A 24,181-nucleotide genomic window follows, 5' to 3' on the forward strand; every position below is an offset into this window, starting at 1 on the left:
AAAAATGACTCTATGTAATGTGCAGAACTAGAAATTGTAGAAAAATGTTCCGCTGAATGTCTGCCTGTTCTTCAATACTTGTTTGTTGTACTTGGGGCCATGAGAAAAGGGATTGTGAAGGGGGAGTATCTGCCATTTATTTTGTGGACTTGCTCCCACATTTTCTTAGATGTGATTAAACTGCCATGATGTTTTTTCAGCAATTCGACAGATCTGCCTTGCTTTCGCTCTTGCCTTTTTGAAATTTATTAGGTTTTCATATGTTGGGTACCTATGAAAAATTCTCCATGCTCGATTTTGTTTCCTTTTTGCTTCTTTACATTCTTGTGAGTACCATATCTTATGACTTAGGACTGAGGAATAGATACGCGTGGAGCAGTAATTATACAGTTTGTGAGCATTTTATTTAGTTCGTCAATGTCTAGATCATCCGAAAACACTTTCTCCAGACTGACATTTTCATGGAACAGTGCCCAGTCAGCCAAGCACAACCTCCAGCGGCAAGGTTTGCTCGGGATAATTGATGGAGAGGATGACAGGCTAATAATAATTGGCACATGATCACTTCTGCATGGGTTATCCAGAACGTCCCATTTAAAATCAGTAAAAAAAGATGGTGAACTAAACGATAAATCTAAACTGCTCATTTTTCCGGTGCTTGGGGAGCAGTACTTGTGCTTTCCTGAATTAAGTAGACACACATTATAGCACAGGATAAAATCTTCTAAAATGTGACCTCTAGTGTTAGTTTCTTTACTTCCCCAGAAAAAGTCTTTACTTCCCATTAAAATCCCCAATTAAAAGGTATGGAAGTGTTTTTAAGTCATGAAGTGCAACTGTAAGCTGTGGCTTGAGATATATAGAACATATTGTGATAGTTTTAAAATTGATAACAGTGACTGAGACAGCTTCATATTTGGTTTTTATCTTGATTTCACGGGTTGCAACGCCAGACTGGATGATAATCGCAACACCTCCAGAGAGCCTATTCGCTTGCTCTCGGTCACACCGAAAGACTACAATACTTTTTTAAAATGTTTGTATGTTTAGAACCTAGGTTAGTTTCCTGTCGGCATAAAGCCACAGGGGAAAGCGAGTTTAAAAGATCTGTCACATCACTGTCATTTTTTAAAAGTCCCCGACAGTTCCGACTAATTAGGAATGCCATGTTGGATAAGTTGTTCCTGGCGTGTGGGTTCCGTTACGGGGGTCCTGTCTTTTCCTTTTCGCAACTGTGCCGCCACTGCAGCAGGGGGCGAGTTCTGTGTCCACTGCCTCACCAGAGGGTGTACAGTTCCTCTACCGACGGGTGGAGGCCGGCTGAAATCCCTTCACCAGGGGTGGCGGCGATGGCCCTGCCAGAGGCTTTGCCTGGGCAGAGGCCAGGGCCGGGCGTGGTGCTCTGTCCCTGTGCACCACATCTTTCAAGTTTGGCTTTGCCGTAAATGCAAATGGATTTGTGAGGGCCAACTTTTTCCCGGCTTCTCTGAAAGTTAGGTTTTCTTTTGTTTTCAATGTTATGATTTCTTTTTTGTTTTTCCATCTTGGACAAGACCTGTAGTATGCAGGGTGGTCTCCTTCCCAGTCTGCACAGTGGAATGCCACTGCATCGCAGTTCTCAGTTGAGTGCTCCTTCGAGGCACATTTTGCGCAGGCTTTGTGACCACGGCCACTGTCCAACCCATCGCTGTATCTTTGACAGCTGAAGCGTCTGTGGAGGTTGATTGAGTATATATAAACAGACTTGAATTTTCAGGTAACCTACGTCTGTTGTTTCGGGTAATGTGCTTGCATAGAATGTAAGGATCAGGTGCTTAGTAGGGATTTCTTTTTTGCCTTTTCCGATCGCGATTCTTTGAACATTTACCACATTTTGGTCAACGAGACCATCCAATATTTCCTTTTCAGTGATGTAGAGGAAGTCAGGGGTCATAAATTACACCACGGACGGTATTCAACGATCTATGTGCAGTGATAGTAACTGGGACATCCCCAATAGATTGAATGTTTGTGAGCTTTGCTTGCTGAGGTTCATTATCCAGTTCGAGTAGTAAGTCTCGACTGCCTATTTTGCTCACCCTGTACCTTAAGTCAGACTTTTTTGTACTTGGAAAGGGGACAAGATTTGGGCTGGTTTTTCTTTAACTTCAGAGTGTATTACATAATATTTAGCGAACTTTTTTTTGTTTTTGCAGGAAATCTCCCGTGACTTCGGCCGCCTCCTTTTGTCAGGGCAATCAGTTTTTGAAGAAAGGGAAGTCATAAAATGAATATGTTATTCGGCAATGGTGCCAGCCACCCACCATGGAGCCTAATACTGCTGTCACACGGGCACTTTCGATCGCGATCGATCTCGAGCGCGGTTGAAGTTTCAAGCGCGATCGAGATGGACAGCTGCTACACGTATCCACTCGATCGCGATCAACTAGTTGAAATGCTGCATACGAGATGGCGCTGCTTGTACTATCATCATCACCATTGATTTTTTAATAAATTTATAATAACAATGGTTAATAAAACTTTCTTGTGAAAATATCAAACTGAGCAGCAAAAACACCTTAATTACTTTCTGCTGCAACCAGCAGTGGACTTGATAGCGAACAGCAGCAAAACAACGCTCGGTGCACGCGTGAATGGTAGCGCCATCTAGTGACAAGGCGCCAAAGCACATCAACGCTGTGATGAAGTTTTCTTCCGTAATTACTGGTAGCTAGGGTCAGTGCATTGCAAGCCTTTTTTTTTTGTTCCAAGAAGAAAAACTGCAAATAATAGAAAATGTAACAACTGACTAAAAGCAAGACAACTGCTTCGCCAGGTGTCGCTCTTGCGAGGTAAACACACTGCATTTAGTTAAGCCTAAGAGCTTGAAAATCGCCAAATTATCTGAAAAACAGGGGCTAGCTGTCGCTTAAATCTCTACGCGTGTGCGAAATAAAAGCGAACCGCTACCATTTGAGCGAGCTATCGCGTCGAAGAATCAAGCGGTGACGTGTGTTTATTCCGAAGCGGGCGAGCAGGGCGCCGCCATCTTGTCAACGCATCCCCTCGATCGTGCTCCATGCGCTCGAGCAGGATCAAGGTCGATCGCGATTGAATTCGCCGTGTAGCAACGCCGGATCTGCATCGAGTTCGATTTCGATCGACTCGATCGCGATCGAAAGCGCCCGTGTGACAGCAGTATAACAAGGGGACGGGACAGGAACTTAGAAGAAAGCCCTGCCCAGGCCAGTTGTACACCACGGCTATAACCAAATATGACGAAACCCAGGGTAGTTCACCACGCAAGGTTAACTCTTGCTGCCAGGAAACAAAAAACCAGGAAGGGAGGACGAGACAGGAGAGTCGCAAGAAAGAAGATAGGAAAGTGAAAGATGGAGGGGAGGACAGGAAAAGGCGACTGCCGATTTCCCCCGGTTGGGTCAGGCCGAAGGTGCTGTCTACGGGAAGCTGTGGCCAAAGTGGTCTGTTGCCTCCACCGAGGGGCTTTAAAGGTCCAGACACTCGGCATTGGCTCAACCACCAGGATCCCCTTTTGCCGGACACGGCTGAGCCAAGCATGGCTAAGCGCGGGATCTCGGGCCCATGGTGACTCACAGCTCACCATCATCCCCCTGCGGGGATGTCCCTGCGGATGTGTCGCAACTCACCAACATCTGCATGCTGCAGATGCCCCTGTGGGGGGAAACACTGTAAATACACGACACTGCTGACTGAGTGATCCCAAATGAGTGTGCCAGGTCGAAGAGGCCGAGACGAAGTGCGGGGAACAGCTCTGCTGCCGCTGTCGGCCTCCACTGGCTTTGATGTACGCCATCAATTTCTTCAAGGTAAGGTGGCAGAGAAAGGTGCACCTCTGCCTTCGTCTGGAACAGCTGCTCCTGGAGGACTTCACATTCATATTTAAGTATTTCATTGCCGTGTGGCAACCATGCCCTCGAGATGTTCCACTTCACTGACAGGCTCACCACTACCTAATAAAGCGTCGTACCAGCTGGTGGTGTCTCCCTCTGTTTCTACTGCAGACATTCTATCAGTAGGTTGGTCATCAAAAAATGCTGCTTCGCCGTCTTCTACTGTCAATGCTTGAGCAGCCACTTGATCTCGCGGTCAGGCGCTCGATGTTCGCTTCTTGGGTGGCTTGCGAAGCTGTTGTGTTTTGCCTGAGCTGAACACACTGGGGCAGGCTGTTTGTTGCAATAAGCTGTTGCTGCAGGATACACTGGGAATAAAGTCTGATGGTAGGAAATGCCTTGAACACACTCTTGTACGTTTTGTCATCTTGAAGTATTTCTCTTCATCGCGCCTGATGGCGATGATCCACTTTTTGTATAATGTAGGGTCTTTTGGGGAGCGATGATACAAAACCAGCAAGTTTCTAAAGATATACATGTAGTTAAAACCTGCATCAACAAATCATTCATCAATAACCCATATGTGCAATATATGAATATTGTGACCTGCATGCAACATTTAAAGATACGTTGCCTGATAATAAATGCAGTTCTACCACAATGGTGCAAGCATTTGTTACTGGGCTGTTGTGGCCAATATGCACATCTGTCACGCAGGCACTTTCGGTTGAGGTTCTTCTCGATACGGATCGATACACAGTTCCCACTTTGAGTTATTGATCAATTCGCTCTCGCCCTACCATAAGCTTGCCATCCCGGTTAGCTCAGTTGGTAGAGCGACTGCTCTAGTGAAGCGGTGGTCCCGGGTTCGAACCCCGGACCAGGACGAATTTTTCTTTAACTAAGAAGTTCCTGAGAAAGCTGTATAGCTTTCCTTTGTAGCCATATGGCTGCGCTTGGGTGGACATCAATGAGTAATTACTCCCTTATTATGGATTAAACAAATTGGAATCAGCCGCGATCGTAGGCAGTCGTGAGGTCAATCTCGATGCGGTTAGTTGGACCATGTAAGAGTGATAATTGGTCATGATCGTAAGTCCCCACGTGATACCGGTGCAAGAATGTGCGTCCATCACTTTATCCGCACTATCCGGCATCTCTATTGCGGTGCGAGGGTTGGCCTGTACCTGAGCAAAGCTCGGCATTAATGTATGTCGTTGTGGCCATGGGTTTACAAGAGCGAGCGCCATGTACTCTAATATTTACAGTCTTTGCACATTCACAGCATCTGAATTTACTATAAGACAAGGCTGCTGTCATGACCGTTGGGTAAAAAAAGAAAAAGGTCGTGCTGACACACAGGTAAACCCCACGGGGTCGATGCAAAAAAGAAAGGAAGTCTTTTGAAACTTTCACTAACATCGGGTAAGGTACAACATGTTACTTCTCTAACAGGTATTGTCATTTGTAGGTAACTTGAGGTTATTTCTCTTTTTTTCAACGAGACGACTATTAATAAGGGTACGTCCAATGTTTCGCATACCTCCCGGGCACGGATTACACGGGTGTGGAAGTAAAACCACACACCTTGTTCCTGCCTGGATCTCGCTGTTTACACCAGGGGACACAGCAGTGCACTGGCATTTTTGCTATACGATGTGGGATGATTTGCAGCTTGTGCCTAGTTACGCCGCTTCCTCGCCGCAACCAAGATGGCGGACCTAACTGTCAACTTTTGAACGAGATGGCGCCGCACACTTCGCATACTATCTATTACACAACAGCAGATAAAACAAAACAAATGTTTGTTTGTTTGTTGGGGTTTAACGTCCCAAAGCAACTCAGGCTATGAGGGACGCCGTAGTGAAGGGCTCCGGAAATTTCAACCACCTGGGGTTCTTGAACGTGCACTGACATCGCACAGCACACGGGCCTCTAGAATTTCGGCTTCATCGAAATTCAACCGGCGCGACCGGGATCGAACCCGCATCTTTCCGGCCAGCAGCCGAGCGCCATAACCACTGAGCCACCGCGGAGGGCAAACAAAACAAATGGCAAACAAAAGTATTACTTGCTTTTGCTTCTCAGTGATGATAAGACGATAAGACAAAAAAATAAAGCGAGAGCCAAAAATTTGTCAAGGGAAAGAAAATACTGCTTTAGTTCATGATATGAAGAATCAGAAATACTTCATAGTGGCAGAAATTTCGCTGTTGCGGCATTCATTGTAGCGGAATTTTACTGTATGCACTTATATTATTCAGTGACCCTATTGCCAGGGAAAACAGTGGGAGAAAAAGTATATGCTGGGTGACTGAAGAATACTATAAAGCGAAAAGCAACCATAACTTCTCAATGCACAAATGAAATCGGGCTCGCTTTTTTTTTTTTTAATCTGAAAGCGCATTAAATTCCATAAAACAGCTTACATTTCAAGTTCAAAGTGGCCACGTTGCGCTTTGATACAGGCTCCTAGACGCTTTTCGAAATTCTTCAAAATAGCCGCGATGCCTTCTGGAGTGATTTTGCTCCAGGCCTTAAGGCTTTGATGTTATTGGATTTGTGCTTAAAAGCGCTTGCCTTTTTCTCCACTATCCCCTAAACAGCGAAGTCCTACGGACTGAGATAAGGGAAATTTGACGGCAAAACTTTTTTCGTCGCGGGGGTCCTCTCTGCACAGTGTGCTGGAACCCAGTCTTGCTGCCACTAAATGCTTCTTGTATTCTCTTGGGCTCAGTAAATGATGCCGACCTCCAGGATTGGCTCGCAGTGTGTCTTTGCGTTATCCCCGATATTTCCCGGTGCCTACGTCTGCTATCTTCTTCTTTAGGGCTCTGCAACCGGACCATTCTTGCTCAAATAGGCAGCAGCATTGGAGACGCGCCTTTGTAGAGTGTTTCTGACGTGCGCATATATAATCCTTCAAAATCAAAGTGCAGAAATGCACACTCAGCACAGCCAGAGCGTAGGACCAGTCTAATCTATGAAATGTTATTTGCCAAACAAGTAGCTGGTCTTCACGTAGCAAGTAGCAGGGCCTCACAAAGAGATAATGTGCGCTCTTGGCCTGTTCCTGCGTACCCACAATTGTCCATCCTAGTGCATAACAGTGGTACTGACACATCAGAAACAGAGATGCAGGAAAAGACGTGAAAGAAGGGGCATTCTGTGGTGAGTAGGAAGAAGTGAAGGCAGGCCTCAAGTGCGCCACTACTTCTTTCTACCCAAACCGGTACATGTTGAATAGCAGCCCCCACTAGCGCCACTGTATAATATTCTAGTACACTGTTATTACGGTGCGGTGGGGGGGGGGAGTTGGAGGGGGGACAAAGGCCTGCCCTTTTCTGTCTAGCTCCCAGACTCGGCAACATTACCACAATGTGCCACGGCCGCACCGACCATGCGTGCGGCAGTTTTGCACCAAACGACAGCGCTGTCGGTTCATGACGTCCTTGGGCTGCGGCCATCGCTGCCAGGGGGAGGGCGCTTAGAGCCGATAACTTCTTCTTCTTTCAGTACGCATAACAACATCGTGGCTAGTAGCTGCAACGCAAAAGCATTATTTGTTGGTAGCGAAGTTAGCACCAGACATCGTTGAACACCTATGGTCCACCCCTCCTCAAGTTTCCTACTTCCCTTTAGTGTACTTCAAAAGAAGTCAGTTGTCAGTGACTTCATTCATAAGCACACTGCGAGAGTACTATCACTTGCAAGACCTGCTATTTTTTCTCTAGTGTGAAAGAATGTAAAAAAAAATGAGGTAAAATCCTCGAGAAGCTGCAAAATCCAAGACAAGGATACACAAGAATTTATGAAATCATCTGCAAAGAAAAAGCACTCTTTAAAAAATCTGCAGCAGAAAGCCACCAAGATGAATATCACCCCTCATTTGTTTGCCAAATTCTGGAGGTTGCCAGACACTTGTGTGCCATGTCTTTGGATAAAGTTTGCATGTAGTAATGTTGTGTCAAACTACCTGAGACACAGAAAAGCACTACAAAGCATTTCTTGAGGTTTCACAGGCTTTTACTTTCAGTCACTGAATGAAAGTATACAATAATCGTTTCTCGACTTGCAAGCATTGAATCTTAATGCTAAAATACTTCTTAAACGCTCAAGAACTATGTTTAGTCACAAACAAGAAAAAGAGACCTGGTTTAACAACTACAACAAATGTGGCTGGATCCTCTGGCCAGTCACTGCGCACAATTCGTTGTTCAGGCAACTGCAGAGCCCGAGGAGGTCAGGCAAGATGGAAACAGCTACCAGTCCGAGACAGTAGAAGAGCATGCTTGTGTTTCAATGAACTGGCCATGAAGGGGGTGACAGACAAAAGGACACCCAGCTCGTTGGCCAGAACGAGTCCCATGCAGGAAGGCATACACAGCTGCAACTTTCCTCGCTCAGCCAACACCATGGTTTGGGCTAGTCAAGTTTCACTGCTAAGGAGTACAGGTAGAAGCAAAATGAGAGGGAACAAGGCAGCGCCAGCATGGCCTGCTGCTCTTTCTGCCCTGTCAGTCGGCGCTTTGCGGAGGCCACGCGCTCCCCCTCTCATACTGCTTCTACCTGTACATCAATGGTGCCAGGACAGGTTACGTAAGGCACACAGACATACACTGGTGCCAAGTACATATGCCTGGTGGGTTGCTTCGCTTTCCAAATGCATGCAGCTTCAATCACAAGATGCACAAATTATCTCTGTGTTGAGGAACTTGTAGGTTGATTTCTGTCGTCCCCTATGTCCTTATCTCCTTTTGTGCTGCTTTCCTGTTCACTGTTTGTGCATGTGGGGCCTTCAAGCAGCACTCAGAGCGCCACATTGTACATATCATCAGCCAACTTGAGGACAATGTCCAAGCCCTCACAGTGCCTTTGAAGCGGAATTGGGATGCCTGCAATACCGTGAAAGGCACCAGAAATACTTCCTGCCATGGAGGCAATGGTGTCGGTGTCGCCACCAACTGAGATGGACAACACGATGGCTCGGACAAAGGGGCTCTCAGCCTGCGAGAAACAGAATGGCAACTGTGAGCTCATTTCACCATTACAAAATTCTAAAACCTAGCAGCACACTTATATCAAAAAGCAGAATGAGTTTCTGAACAGTTTTTCGCACCCCCACCAAAAAAAAAACATCAATCAATACACAGTCACTGCACTGACAACTATAAACTGTGAACAAAATGGCATCGACCACCATTTCGAACTAAAGCTTGCAACATTCATTTCTGAAAAAGACCACAACCGTGAAACATAGAAAATTTCCTGTCAAGTGTCAGTATTTAAGGCTTTCTTCCTATGCACAGTAAGTGACTATATTAGCACAATAATTAGATTAAATAACCACAGCTTTCTGACTGCTTCCACAGCATCTACGAACCAAAACAAGTGGTGCAGTAGCATGGCATCTTTACCATGTCTTTTTAAACCTACATTAGCGTAATTCCATGCCAAAGGCACCTGAGTTTGTGCTCGACCCCTTCAATCTATTACAGATCTCTTAGGAAAAAAATTTTCCACTAATGCGACACCCCTTGGAACTTTGAAAACAAGTGCAAAAAATGGTGCCTGCAAAAATTTTACAAAAAATTATGTATTAACGTTTTGCGCTAAAAATTTGGTTTTTACTTTTCTATCATGCATCAAGAAATTGCTGATGCAAAATTTTTTTTCTTTTCCAGTTTCATAGCGAGAGAATATAGCGCAGAGTAGGACAGGACACAAGAAGACAAACAACACGAGCGCTTCTTGTGTCCTGTCCTACGCTACATTCTCTCGCTATGATCATGCACCAACAAGCCGAAAAAGCTACGCTTTTTCAGTTTTTTTTTTAGCCCAAGTAGCATCATTTTTGAACTTTTTTTAGAAACTCTACATGGTAATGATGAGCAGTATAAAAGCTTCAATCAGCTCTCCACAACATGTACTACTTGGTTAAAATGCTTACAATAAGACTGAGTAAATGATATTAAAAAACAAAGCCAATTGCAAAAAAGTGCATTGTCTTGCATATTCGGCCGAAAATTTATACTGAGGTGGTCCTAGCAAAATTGCAAAATAGTGTCACATAAAACTATAGTTTGGGCAAGTTGGTTCATGCTGAAAGAAAAAACTGGCAATGGCGCAAAAAACGAGGACACGGAATGCACACAAAAGTCAGTCCTGTCTTTTGTGTGCCTTCCGTGTCCTTGTCTCTTGCGCCATTAACTGTCACATAGTGGTGACGGCAGACAGGGATTCTAAAAAGAAGCCTTTTATTAGGCCTACAAAGAACTGAATCCCTGCCGCTCTAGGCCAAGACAGCATTCTTGTGGGCATTAGCTGTGGAGCGAGACTTGGACTCTGGCCACAAGTGTCTATTTCATCAAGCATTTAAGTTTGCTGCGCACTCGACAAAGTTCCAAAGAACAGAGAGATCGCATCTGCCGCATTCAGAGTAACTGCATGACTTAGGTGGCCAGTAATGTTCCATATTCTACGCAGGGAGAATATGGAAGCACAATACAAGGTTCGTCATGCGAAAAAGATGGTTTGCGTCGTCCCACTTCTCGCATTAGCAATCGCAGGTATGCTGTATCAATCAAGAAGCTGAGAACTGTAGACTATTAGTTTCTCTCTATACCTCATGCTTTCTTGATTTCATTCAAAGGCGTCATCTTTCAGACTCAAGCTGTTTATGCATCTCGGAACAACTGGGCACAATATGAGCTCATTTGGGGCAACAGCAACTGAATTTTTAAAAGTTCTCCTGAAGCGTGTGGCAGCCAGGCGATCCATGTAAATTGACGTGCTTGAACACTGTGCATAGCGAGTTGTTGGGGCTGTGCGGAGAGAAGCCAATGCAGCGCTCCACATAGCCAGCGAACAGGCTTGAAAAAGTGCACAACTACTCTCTGAGCATAAACAATAAGGACCACAAACAATACGCATGCACTGAAATATTCGCATACGCGAGTCGCTTGGAGCAATGCAGGCATGCTGCGTTTTCGCCTACACACTGCACTGCTGCTGACCGCAGCGCCACCTTTGTTTACAAACATGGCACCTGCCTATAAACACACTCGTAGAACAACTCAAGCCTGTTTCACATGCAAGCAAAAATGCTCCCCATTTTTACCGCTGCGCCGCAAAAATGTGTTTTGAGCCGTTGTGGTGACTCGAGTGGCCAGTGTGAAGAGGTTCCAACAAGCTGGAAATTTATCGCTGCGACGCGCTGCTCAATTCGCTCAGTCACTTGCATGTGAACCAGCTTTATGCGCAAAAAGCTCAAGAGCATGCTTTGTGACAAGTGTGGTGCCTTAACTCTGGGCAGCGATAGCCTAGATGGACAGGGGATGGATGTTAGACATCCCCTTTGAAACGGGGTGGTGGCAGGTGCCACTACGCTTGGTGTTCTTTTTATTTTTATGATCACTCTGTCAAATTTAATGGTATTATCTATACATTCACCTTGTTTAGATATAAATTTTTATTTCATGTCTGACAAAATTTTACTCCTGAACTTGCATCCTTACATCACCGCTCTGATCTTGAGCCACCAATCTTCCTAATCGCTGTTTGCTAACTTCCACCGCAGATTCATTCACATTACCTTTGTTATCTCTAAACCCTAGGGCCTCAGGAAGAGCGACTGTGCCTGCACCGACATCCGGCTGGATGCTGCCACATTCTAGTATCAGATGTTCAATTGTTTCCACACATTTACCGCACACAGCACATGTGTCATCATCTTCGTTAAAATTTCTTCCTCTAGCTTAGCGTTGTAAGACACCTGATCTTACTTCACTGCCTCTAGAGATATACTGATCCATTCCTTCTTGCTTTTCATTTTCCATTTTCTATACAGGTATTGAGTCTTGGTCATCGTCGACATACATCGAAATCATATCGGCAATTGTCTTGTTAAGCCGCTCAGTCAGTCCGTTGGTTTGCGGATGGTAAGCTGAAGTCTTTCGATGGCTGGTGCCACTGAGTCGAAATACCTCGCTCGTAAGTGCCGACGTAAAAGCGGTTCCCCTGTCAGTTAATGCAACTGTAGGGGCTCCGTGACGAAGCACAATGTTGTGAAGGAAGAAATGTGCAACTTCGGCTGCGGTACCACAGGGAAGGGCCTTGGTCTCACAGTAGCGGCTAAGACAGTCAGTGGCAACAGCAATATACCGGTTACCCATGGAAGACACTGGAAATGGGCCGAGTAAGTCCATGCTGACCTGCTGAAATGGGAGGCGCGGGGGATCAATAGGCTGCAGGAGCCCAGCTAGTTTAGTCTGTGGCGTTTTCCGGTGCTGGCACTTACGACAGGTTTGTACGTAGCAGTGGACAACTGCAGCAAGCCTGGGCCAGTAGTACTTGTGGCGTATCCGCACCAACGTGCGGGAAAACTCGAGGTGGCCCGAAGAAAGGTCGTCATGGCACGCACGCAAAACTTCGTCAGGAAGCGTTGTAGGTACTGCAAGCAGATAGACAGTGCCCGTTGGGCCCTAATTCTTTTTGTAGAGGACACCATCGCGCAAGCAAAATGATGACAGTCCGTGCTTGAAGAGTCGAGGTGGAAATGGAACAGTTCCTTCAATGTACTCGATGAGGGGCAGCAGTTCGGTGTCGGCCCTCTGTTGGCGGGCAAGGGTGGACATGGTGACAGCACCTAGGAAAGTGGAATCGTCGTTGGACTCGTCCGTTGGGCACGAAATAGGAGCGTGGGTTACAGTCAGCAACCCTGTGTTTTTGGCCGGGCTTGTGCACAATGGTGACATCAAATTCTTGTAACCAAAGGCTCCATCGAGCAAGCCACCTCAAGGGATCTTCCAGGTTCGCCAGCTAACACAGTGAATGATGATCGCTCACGACCCGAAATGGGCGGCCATACAAGTATGGACAAAATTTCGCAACGGCCCACAGCACAGCCAGACATTCCTTTTCCGTGGTGGAATAGTTGACTTCGAAGAGGGATAAAGTGCAACTGGCGTAAGCAATCACGCATTCTGGACCATCCTGCCACTGAACAAGGACTGCATCGAGATCAACGTTACTGGCGTCAGTGTGCAGTTCCGTGTCGGCCTCCTCGTAGAAGTGGCCAAGTACAGGCATACATTGGAGACGGGACTTAGCTCTGTGAAGGCTCTTTCCTGGTCCTGGCCCCAGAAGAAGGGTTCAGCGTCTTTCGTCAGGCGGGTCAGAGGCTCAGCTAGCTTGGAGAAATTGTGAACAAGCCGACGATAGTACGCGCAGAGGCCCAAGAAATGACGCAAGCTCTGTTTGTCTGTGGGCTTGGGGAAGGCAGCTACAGCGGCCGTCTTTTCGAAGTCTAAACAAACGGCTCGAGCGCTGACAATGTGACCAAGAAACTTCAGGTCATGAAACTGCTATGTCCCCTTCTTTCCTTTTGTGTGTGTTACCAGTGTAGTGTTCCGTCCTAACGGCCACTTGCCCCCTCTTCGCGCGCTGTCGCCAGATGCCCCCCCACGGTGCGCCCCCGCACCCTCCTCCTGTTTTGGGAAGCCACCCCCTCCCATGGACGCTTCTCCACTCCCTCCTTTCTTCGGGCGGCCAGTTCGGCTCCTGCCTCGGCCGACGCTGGTCGCACCCTCATCAACTTTAAATAAACAAAGTCTTAAAGTACCGTGTGCGTCTTTCACTACATTGAACACAGCGACCGGACACTACAGTGGCGACGAGAAAGTGGATTCGACCCGCGCTACGCAACGTTACTGACAAGCCATGGCAACGCGAGGGTTTCCCAATCAGATACCAGAATTCAACGGCTCATCGTGATCATCGTGGGTTGGACGCCTTCAATTCTACTTTGAAGCTAACAACATCACAGACCCAGCCTTGAAGAGGGCCAACCTGCTGACGCTGTGCAGGGAGCAGACCTACGACACTGCCTGCACCCTTATTCAGCCAAGCACACCAGCGGCAGTGTCTTACGACGACATCGTAGCAGCACTGCAAAAGCACTACGACCCAAGGCCATCAGAGATCTACAGCCGGGCTCGCTTCCAACGACGAGATCAACTGGGAGGAGAAACTGTGAGCGCCTACGTAGCCGCGCTCAAGAAGCTCGCTGCCGACTGCAATTTTGGAACGCTGACCGCAACAGCTACCGGGCAGGAAATGGACGCAGCTTCTTCTGCTAACACCACCATGCTTCCCTTGGACGTGATGTTATGCGACAGATTTGTATGCGGACTGAGTGACAAGTCACTGCAGCAGCGCCTGTTCGCTGAGAAGGACCTCACATTCAGCAAAGCTTACGACATCACCGTTCGAGCGGAGAGCATTGGTCACTAGCAGAGAGGGATTCGCCGGAACACCGAGCCGGTACACCAAACAAGCAACCAGGTGCGCAAACCTTCTGTTGTTGCGAAATCGGTTAAAAAGGCACAATGATGCTGGCGGTGTGACGAGCAGCACAACCCCAAGGGATGTCGATTCCAGTCAGCCACGTGTAATTTTTGCCACAAGTAAGGACATATCGAAAGAGCTTGCATTACGAAGCGGAGACTTGCCAAGATAAAGTCCCAGCCTAATCACAGCATCGACGCCTCAGAGAATACGGCGCGATCTGATGTCCATGGAACAACATCAGCAGCACCATCTGTGTTGTACGACCTGAACACCATGAATCTTGGTACGCGACCGAAGATTTTTACAGAAGTAGGCGTACATCATCAGCTGATTAAGTTCGAGGTGGACTCCGGCGTGGCCTGTACTCTGATCAGTGAGGACACGTTCCGAACTTCGTGGCCATCTGACACACCAGCCCTGCAACAAGACGATACGCACATGCGAACGTGGTCAGGACAGAATCTGCCACTATTGGGCTCTGCCAACGTGCAGGTTAATTACAACGGCCAGACCCATACGCTACCTCTGCTTGTTGTGAAGGGCTCAGGATCAAGCCTTCTAGGGAGACACTGGTTTTCTTCATTAGGCGTGACGATATGCGGCATACACCAGACGCCGAGCCAAAACATGGTTGAGCAACTGCAAGAGAAATACGAAACAGTATTCTCGGAAGAGATTCCAGGAAACGAAGGGCCCCCGGTCACACTGGAGTTGTTGGACAACGCGCAACCCAAATTTCTGAAGGCCAGGCCGGTGCCGTTTGCTCTCCGAGCTTCAGTTGAAAAGGAGTTGGACAAACTGGAGCAGCAAGGTGTCATTGAGCCGACGCAACATTCAGAATGGGCCACACCACTTGTGGTAGTTCGCAAGAAGAACGGAACCATATGCCTCTGCGGAGACTACCGGAGCACCGTTAATCTTGCGACTAAAGCGTCCTCTTAGCCGCTACCGACACCTGAGGAAGTATTCAGTGTACTACGTGGCGCAAGAGTCTTCAGCACATTGGACCTCACCCAGGCGTATCAGCAGCTGAAGGTGAGCGAGTCAACTGCTGAATTATTGGCAATTAACACACTGAAAGGCCTGTACAAAGTCAAACGACTGCCATTTTGGCGTAGCTCCAGCCCCGGCTATATTTCAAAAATTCATGGAGACAGTGCTTCAGGGCATCCCAGGAAAGGCTAGCAAACGCAAATTTGCGCATAAGCAAAGCGAAATGCTGTTTTACGGTGCCAGAGGTGCAATTTTTGGGACATCGAATTGATGCAGAAGGCATTCACCCTACCGAGGACAAAGTGCGAGCGATCACAGAAGCACGAGCACCAACAAACAAGCAGGAGCTACAGGCTTTTCTCGGACTCTTGACGTTCTACGACCGGTTCTTGGAACAAAGAGCAACCGTGGCCAACGACTTATACCAACTCCTTCGGAAAGATGTGACATGGACATGGTCGCCACGCCATCAGCAGTCATTCCACGCCCTGAAAGACCTGATTCAAAGATGTACAGTCCTCCGCCACAATGACGAAAGGAAGCCTCTGCTTTTGGCTTGCAACGCATCTCCGTACAGAGTCGGCGCGGTTCTGTCGCAAACTGACGACCAAGGAAGGGAGGCCCCCATCGCCTTCACTTCACGTACGTTGTCGCAAGCAGAACGCAACTATGCGCAACTTGACAAAGGACTAGCCATCGTCTACGCGGCGATTCACTTTCACCAGTACAGTGCTGGCCGAAAGGCGACCTTTATAACGGATCACCGACCGCTATTGGGCATTCTGGGACCACAAAAGCCTATGCCACCAACTTTGTCTCCACGAATGGCACGTTGGTGCATCAAACTGTCAGCGTACGACTACGATCTGGCCTACCGCAATGGGAACAAGCATCAAAACGCCGATGCGCTAAGCCGCCTGCCACTAGACGCAACTGTTAACGAACCATTTCCACCAGGAGACGTTCTGATGTTCGAAGCACTGCCAGAACCTCCGCTTACAGCAGGCACAGTTGCAGCATCTACGCAGAAGTGCGCAGCTCTCCGGCTAGTTCACACAGCTGTTCAACAAGGCAACGTGCACAAACTGAAAGGGGACAACTTCGATGCTTACTGCAGGCGAGCTACAGAGTTGAGCACCCACCGCAGCTGTATCATATTTGGGTTTGGAGTTGTGATTCCGAGAGAAGTACGCGCACAAGCTATGTCTCTCATCCATGCTGGACATCGGGGCATCGTTGCAATGAAAAAGTGTGCCAGAAGCTACATGTGGTGGCCTGGCATTGACAACGACATCCAAACAGTGGTGCGAGAATGCAAGCCTTGCCAGAGCAGCCGGAGCGCCCCGCCGAAAGCTCCTGTCCCGGAATGGGAAAAGCCAGACACACCCTGGCGCACACATTTCACATTGATTTTGCAGGACCCATTGAGGGCTGCACTTTCCTTGTGGTCGTAGACGCCTACACAAAGTGGCTTGAGATAAAGCAAATGGGACAGACGACTTCAGCAGCAGTCATTGACAACCTCTGATCACTATTCGCAACGTTCGGCCTGCCACGCAAGGTGGTATCGGACAACGGAACACCATTTGTATCTGCGGAGATCCTCAAGTTTTATCGCGACAACAGTATCTCATCAGTTACATCGGCCCCCTACCACCCAGCGACAAACGGACAAGTCGAGCGCTACGTGGCCAAGCTAAAACGTGCCCTTGAAAGAGATGGGACTGGCTCGTTGCAGCGCTGCCTTGCGCGCTTTCTCTTCAAGCAGCACACGACTGTTCAGAGCACCACAGGCAAGACCCCAGCGAAAATGATGTTCGAGCGCGAAATGCGAACCCAGCTCACAGCCATACTCCCCGAGCCAAAGGCAGAGACATTCCGGGAAGAAAAACCAATTCCGCGCTGTGGTATGCTTAATGAGGGGCAGCGCATCCTCACCCGCCAGTTTCTCAAAAAGCCACGCTGGGAGGAAGCTACGATAGTCAGACGCATAGGCCTGCGCTCTTGGCTCGTCAATATACATGGCACAGTAGCACGCCGACACCTCAACCAGCTGCGTAAATTTATGACGCCGTCTGAGAGCTGTCCGCCAGCGGAGAGAACACGTGCACCATCGACCCACATAGCGTGGCACCTCTCCCCGGCAGATGAGACGTCGCCCAGGGAAGACCTAAAAGACACAGCGAACAACAGCCAGCCTACAAGTGTTTCTCCCTCGAGTGCACAAAGCCAGCGCGCCTCCACGCGTCCGCACCGACCCCCTGCACGCTACCAGGCAACTTTCTAAGGGGGAAGGAAGTGCTATGTCCCCTTCTTTCCTTTTGTGTGTGTGTTACCAGTGTAGTGTTCCGTCCTAAAGGCCACTTGCCCCCTCTTCGCGCGCTGTCGCCAGATGCCCCCCCACAGTGCGCCCCCGCACCCTGCTCCTGTTTTGGGAAGCCACCCCCTCCCATGGATGCTTCTCCGCTCCCTCCTTTCTTCGGGCCGCCAGTTCGGCTCCTGCCTCAGTTGACACTGGTCGCACCCTCATCAGCTTTAAATAAACAAAGTCTTAAAGTACCGTGTGCGTCTTTCGCTGCATTGAACACAGCGACCGGACACGACAGAAACGCAAAGTGACATATTTCGGGCTTGAGAGAGAGAGAGACCAGCGAAACGTACGGTCTCGAGAACAGCACGCAAACGTTTCAGGCGCTCATCAAATGTGTCGGAGAAGATCGTGACATCGTTGAGATATACGAGACGCGACTGCCACTTCAGGTCAGACAGCACGGTGTCCATCATTCATTGGAATGTGGCAGGGGCCGAGCACAAGCCACAAGAGAGCACCTTAAACCCGTATAAACTGTCAGGAGTAATAAAGGCGGTCTTCTCTTGGTCACGTTCGTCGAACTCTATCTGCCAATACCCACTGCGGAGGTCAAGGGACGAAAAGTAGGTGGCATGGCGCAGGTGGTCTAGGGAGTCATCAATGCGTGGCAGAGGGTACACATCCTTTTTCGTGACCTTATTGAGGCGTCTGTAATCCACGCAGAACCTGAGGGTGCCATCTTTCTTCACGACGAGGACAACAGGCAATGCCCAGGGGCTCATGGAAGATTGTATGGCGTCGTCCTGGAGCATTCATAACTTGGCGGCGAATGGCATCACGTTCTTTTGAAGACACCCAATAAGGGCTCTGACATAGTGGTCTTTGGTCGTCAGCAACGACAATCCGGTGCTTAGTAAGTGGCGTCTGTCACGTCTTGGAAGTTGATGCAAAATAGTCGCGGACGGAATAGATGAGGTTTTCCACGCAGCGTTTCTGACTGGTTAAGAGGTGCGGATTTATGTCGGTCGGGATGGCTGGAGCCGTCGCCTCGTCGAGGTCTGATGCGGTGGACAAAGAGCACTGCCTGGTACACTCTCCAAGCTCGTCAAAGTAAGTGACGACCTCTGTCTTCGTTAAATGTTACAGTTCACGGGTAATGTCGGTGCGAAAGTTGGCAAGTTCTACTAGGCCTCGAGCTACACAAACTTGCCGAGCGAGTAGCAGCGACATGTTCGCTTCTGCGATGCCAAAAGTGCTGGTGCTGTCGTTACATTAGACTGTGACGAACTTGCTGGCTCGCAGAGGGATCGTTATATGGTCGTCACATAGGCGCAACGTTATTCTGCTGGGCTCGATGTTGGTGTCAACGGCTCGCTGGGCGGAAAAAGATACCATGAGATCTCAAAGATCAATGACCACACCACACTCTTGAAGGAAATCCATGTACAGAATCAGATCTTTGGAACAGTCACGTAATACGGCAAAGGAGCCAGTGAAAGTAAGACTTAGGATCTGGATGCGGCAGGTGTAGACACCGATTGGTGTCACTACATGGCCATCGGCAATGGAGCGAAGGGCAATTTCAGCATTTTCCTTTCATTTGCTTGAGCTGAATGTGGTGAGCAACTCATGGCGAAAAGCTGCCCAGTTGGAGAAGGACGCCTCGTGGTTCTCAAACCAAGTTTTCGCTGAGTCGTGCAGTGCGACATACACACTTATCAGCTTCCGCTCGTCGTCCCACTGGTTGAATGCGGCCACACGGTTAAAACTGGCCAACCAATCTTCTAAATCCTCGAACCGGTCGCCGTGGAAGGATGGTGGCGACCAAGGTGCGAGAAGGACGAACGGTGGGGCACTGCCGGAGTACTGACCTGTCTGGCTGCCAATGGTGGACGTCATAGCTCGCACAGGCCTTGTCAGTGGCTCAAACTCGGGTTGCAAGCCTCGCAGGCGACGGCTCACTTTGTGGACGGGTGTGATGTCCGTCAGCGGGTGTGATGTCCGTCGAGGTCAGCGTACATGGGATGGTACCCAGCACGGCTCCATCAAATGTCATCGACAAACGCAGCAGGAAGCGGGAAGCACAGCTGTTTACTGGAGCGAGGCTTGCCGAACTGCCGAGCTCATATATAAGACAAAGAAGACGCTCGGCCACTCGCTGGGAGAAAAGGTTCGGTCGCCAGGTGGCGCTGGCAGAGTGTCAGCAGTGTCAGCGGGAAGCTAATAGCAAAATACTATATGAAGAACGCCTGAGGAAATTGGACGATGCCCATCTGTATTTAAATATTTATACAGAAAGAACGTTGACTCACAGTGGCGGAAAAGAACTAGAAAACTAACCAGTAAGTATGCCGGTCATGAGGACGGAGAAAGAAAGAGCATTAAACGACAGGTTAAAAATGTGGAAGTTAAAAATTGGATGAATTCAATGGAAAAGAAACATAGTGTAGAACTATATCGATTCTGGAAAAGGCAGATCAGGAAAGAATTTTTCTATGATAACTCAAGAGGCAGTGCCCTACTTTTTGAAGCTAGATCAGGGTGTCTTAGAACGCGCAGCTACAAAAAGAAATTTAACGAAGAAGATGACACATGTGCAGTGTGTGGTAGATCTGTGGAAACAATTGAACACCTCATAATCAAATGTGATGGTATCCATCCGGATGTCGATGCAGGCACAGTCACTCTTTCTGAGGCCCTAGGGTTTAAAGATAACAATGGTCATGTAAATAAATCTGCAGTGGAAATCAGCAAAAAGCGATTGGAGGATTGGTGGCTGAAAAGCAGAGATGTGGCATAAGGTTAGAATAGTAGGAAACCGTAGGCAAAGGTGATGGAGAATCTTAATGAGAATTGCCAACACAGTAAACAAAAAAAATAATAAATAAAGAAAAGCTGAGCATGGTGGCAATTGCCACCACCCCGTTTCAAAGGGGGCGCTCCTATCCATCCATCCATCCATCCATCCATCCATCCAGTGTGGTAATATTTTACTCAAAGCATCCTGTGCTTCAAATGGTGCCAAGCCCGTGTCCTCGTGTACTGTCTCATTTCTGGCTTTGCCTTGGGGACCTAATGCTAACCTGCGAACAGCTCTCCCATTTATTTCTAGCCCCAACTGAACTTCTGCCCCCTTTAGCACAACACTGCACCAGTATTCCTCTCAGAACTGCATACCTGCTGTAACCTCAGAATGCTCTATGCTTCATTACCATCTCTTCACCCTTTCTCTTTAATAGTCTTTTCATCCATGCATGTCTGTTCTTCATTTGCCCATACCTCAAGATATTCGCATTCTGCCAGCAGGGGTACCTCATGTCTGCGTACTGTGAGCATCTAATCTGCGGAATCGTTAAATATCATCAAACCTGGCGCTAAAATAAAGCCTAGAACATCTTTCTCCACAAGTATTAACCAGAGTCTGCAACTCTTCCTGGCTATCAGCTAATATAGTATAATACTGTGCGCATACATAAAACCCGAGAGCCTCTGCTCTACAGCCACCCTGCATAATGTGTAGAAGAGATTATAACCTAGATTACTTGATTACTTTCTTGTAACCTTCTGTCATTACTTATCCTACAAATTATGAAGAGTAATGGTGATAATGGACAATCTTCCCTTAGTCCTTTGTGTACCTCGACTGTTGTCGCACTTCCTACGCCCTGTCATGTAATTTCAGCTTATTATCTCGGTGTATTTCATTTAGCAATTCTATTATTTATTGACCGATACCTTCCTTTTTGAATACGCTCCCCAGGAGCTCCCTATTTACATTGGTAATTCTGATTGGGTAAGCAAGAACAGGCTATCACCTCAGTGCCTACCACTTCTGAACCCATCATGAAGTTCTCCTGGTATCTGATTACTTTCTATTCAAGTTTGCATTTTTAATTTCACTGCCTGCATTGCAAGCCTGTATGTAGCTAAAGTTATTGCAATCACTTGACAGGGGGAAAAGCACAAAAGGACAGGAAGGTGGCACGGACACCCATTGTGTCCATGTCTGTTTCCCACCTGTTACGCTATGCACCAACTAGGTCAATAACAAGCTTTATCATTGTGATCAGTCTGAAGGATGGTCCTATCTCTTTTCCCTTTTTAGATCAAATTCAGTACACTCTGTTGCCAAGTGCCCAGGAGTTGGTTATCTGTTATGACTATTTCCAATGCTTTAAACAATTCCTCCTTGATCGTTGGTCTAAGTTTATCGAAGCAGTAATGAAGAGTTCCTAAAAAAAAAATTAGGTGAAAACTGTCATCCAATGTATTTTTTGCCCTGGAACACAAATATCATGCACACTCCTGTAAACTGTACACCAGTAAACTGTAAACCTGCAAACGCCTGTAATTCTCGCAAAATGCATCCCCGCCCACACAGCGGCTCTGGCTGCCGCTTGCGATTGGCCATGACAGCCGTCCGAACTGGGGTCTGCTCCAGTGCTGCTGCGACCAGCAGACTGTGTGCTCTCATGGCCATCCTTATGGACCGCATCTGACACCCATGTTGCTTCCAGTCTCCTCCCGAGTTTAGAATTCGTGGTGGCAGCAGTGGTACAGGCACAACGCCAAATCAAAAAGGATCATAGCATAATGGGCAAGTTGGTATTGCTGCTTGAAAGAACAAAACAGCGCAACTAAAACGAAGAACCAGGGAAAGGAAAGTTACTTAAAAGCGCTGAACTAACAACTGGCTGTTTAATCAGAAGGGCTGAGTTATTTTAAGGCGAAAGCGTTTAATGTCTCATCGTTGTAAGCAGCAGTTGTCGACAGAAATGTCACGCTTTTCAGTTGGTCGAAACGGTCGGGACGTCACAGTGCGCCAATTTCAAACGGGGCCAATTGTACTTTGGCTAGTAACCATGTAACCAATTGAAGGGATCATATAGTGACGCTCCAAGAAAGTGGGACTGAGCTTATTTAATTGCTTAATTACCCAATTAGCCTAATTAACTTCTCTAGTCAGGCCATATAAATAAATAAAACCGAGTAGAAAATTGGTCAAGCTCGGGAATCGAACCCCGGTCTTCGGAGTGCGAGACGAGCATGCTATCCACTCTGCCATGCCAGCTCGATGGTTTGGAATGAACAAATGCGCGTCTATTGAATACGGTGTCTTCGCTCACTGCCATCCTCCTCCCTTCCCTTCCGGCGAGGTTTAGGTGTCCACCGAGATATGAGAGAGAAATACATTTCCTTTCCTCAAAAACCAATTTACCGACGAGCGAGGCATAGAACCGAATGGGCGATGGTGTTCTATGGACTCCCTGGCAGCGTTGCAAGACGCTGTCGCGTTCCACTCTTAGAGGCGAAGCTTAACATCTTAAGCACACATCAGTGACCGCACATTAGGTCAAAAAAGTGCACCCCCCCCCCCCCCCGAATTTTGCCGGGTGTGCACCGAGATATGTGAGACAGTTACTGCGTAATTTCTTTTCCTCAAATACAATTTTCATTTTCTTCATTACGGGCCATCTTTGTCTTTCTTCTTTCACTCCCACTTCCTCCCTTCCTCTACGGTGCGGTTCAGGTGTCCACCGAGATGACAGAGAATTACTGCGCCATTTCCTTTCCTCAAAAAGCATTGCATTCAAACGGCAAGGCATCGCGCCGAACGGGTGGTGGCGTTCCGTGGCAGCGCTACAACACGCTCACACGTTCCACTCCTAAAGGCGAAGCTTAAGAGGCATTAATTAGCAGTTAATTAGTATTCGGGCATTAATCAGTAATTAACCATTAATTAGTGATTTGTCAACACTTACTAATTAGTACTCAATTACATGTCACGCCGCCAGTGCCACAGAAGCAGCCAAAGTGGTGCAGAAAATGCTTTCGTCTCTACGCACTTTAGACAGTCAAAGTGCCCCTGAATTTTGTCGTGTTTTTGAGTGTGTGCATGTGTGTTTCTTACCTTTCTCCAAGTTGTTCTTGAACTGCTGTGTCTTTCTTATGTTAATACTTTTGATAATGTCGATAACATGAACCCTGCACTTTGTATTTCTTGTTCATGTTACCAACCACTGCATTATGTAACGACTGCTCCCCCCCTTGTGTAATGCCAAGGGCCCTTAATTAAATAAATGATGATGATGATGATGAAAAAAACACTTAAATATCTAACTGCTGCGAGACAAGCTCATGTAATCTTCAAAAAATAAAAACACAAAATGAAAACTCATTTGCTGATTTGTAAACACCTACAGGCATCCATCTTGTTCTAAAAGTCCTACCTCGCAATTTGTCAAGGCCGCGGAAGTGCTGCTTACATACGAGTCTGATTCTTAAAAGATATGATATGCTTTAACTATTTCCAGCACAAGTTGGTCTTTGTTGCGATACAACACAATAGTGAGTCAGAATACGGAGTGCACAGGCAGGTTTTGCAATGTGTGACCAGTTTTGATGAACCGGATCCTCCCAACGATTTTTTGTGTTCTGACAGGCGTTTGTTGAGGCACCTGCCTGAGGTCCACGTGCGAGATGCCTAATGAAGGCAGTCTGCAGTTTATGAATCTGAACTTGAAGTTTCATCGTAACTCCGTGAGTTGGCGTTACGCACCAATAACTCAAAAACCACTTGTTGATTTTGACTCCAATCACTCCCCAGACAACACCAAACATCCGTAGGACGTCCCAAAAATGTACGCACGTCCCACATCCCTAACAGGACGTCCCT

The 24,181-nt window shown here is 47.6% G+C and overlaps 1 protein-coding gene and 1 non-coding gene across 2 annotated transcripts in view; one reads left to right on the forward strand and one right to left on the reverse strand.

The window, feature by feature from the left end:
- The first annotated feature begins 4,664 nt into the window (after positions 1–4,664).
- TRNAT-AGU (transfer RNA threonine (anticodon AGU)) lies at positions 4,665–4,738 on the forward strand. The gene has a single exon. It is a non-coding gene; the product is annotated as a tRNA-Thr (tRNA).
- Positions 4,739–7,855: 3,117 nt separating this feature from the next.
- LOC149349234 (ADP-ribosylhydrolase ARH3-like) overlaps positions 7,856–24,181 on the reverse strand; it is a 41,306-nt gene continuing 24,980 nt past the window's right edge. Inside the window, exon 6 of the mRNA XM_089578157.1 lies at positions 7,856–8,858. Within this exon, the coding sequence (XP_089434283.1) occupies positions 8,661–8,858 (198 nt within the window). The 3' untranslated portion in view covers positions 7,856–8,660. The remainder of the gene's footprint in view (positions 8,859–24,181) is intronic.

Source organism: Amblyomma mixtum, chromosome 3 (genome assembly GCF_055824585.1).
Source record: "Amblyomma mixtum isolate Tamu chromosome 3, ASM5582458v1, whole genome shotgun sequence".
Taxonomy (NCBI): domain Eukaryota; kingdom Metazoa; phylum Arthropoda; class Arachnida; order Ixodida; family Ixodidae; genus Amblyomma; species Amblyomma mixtum.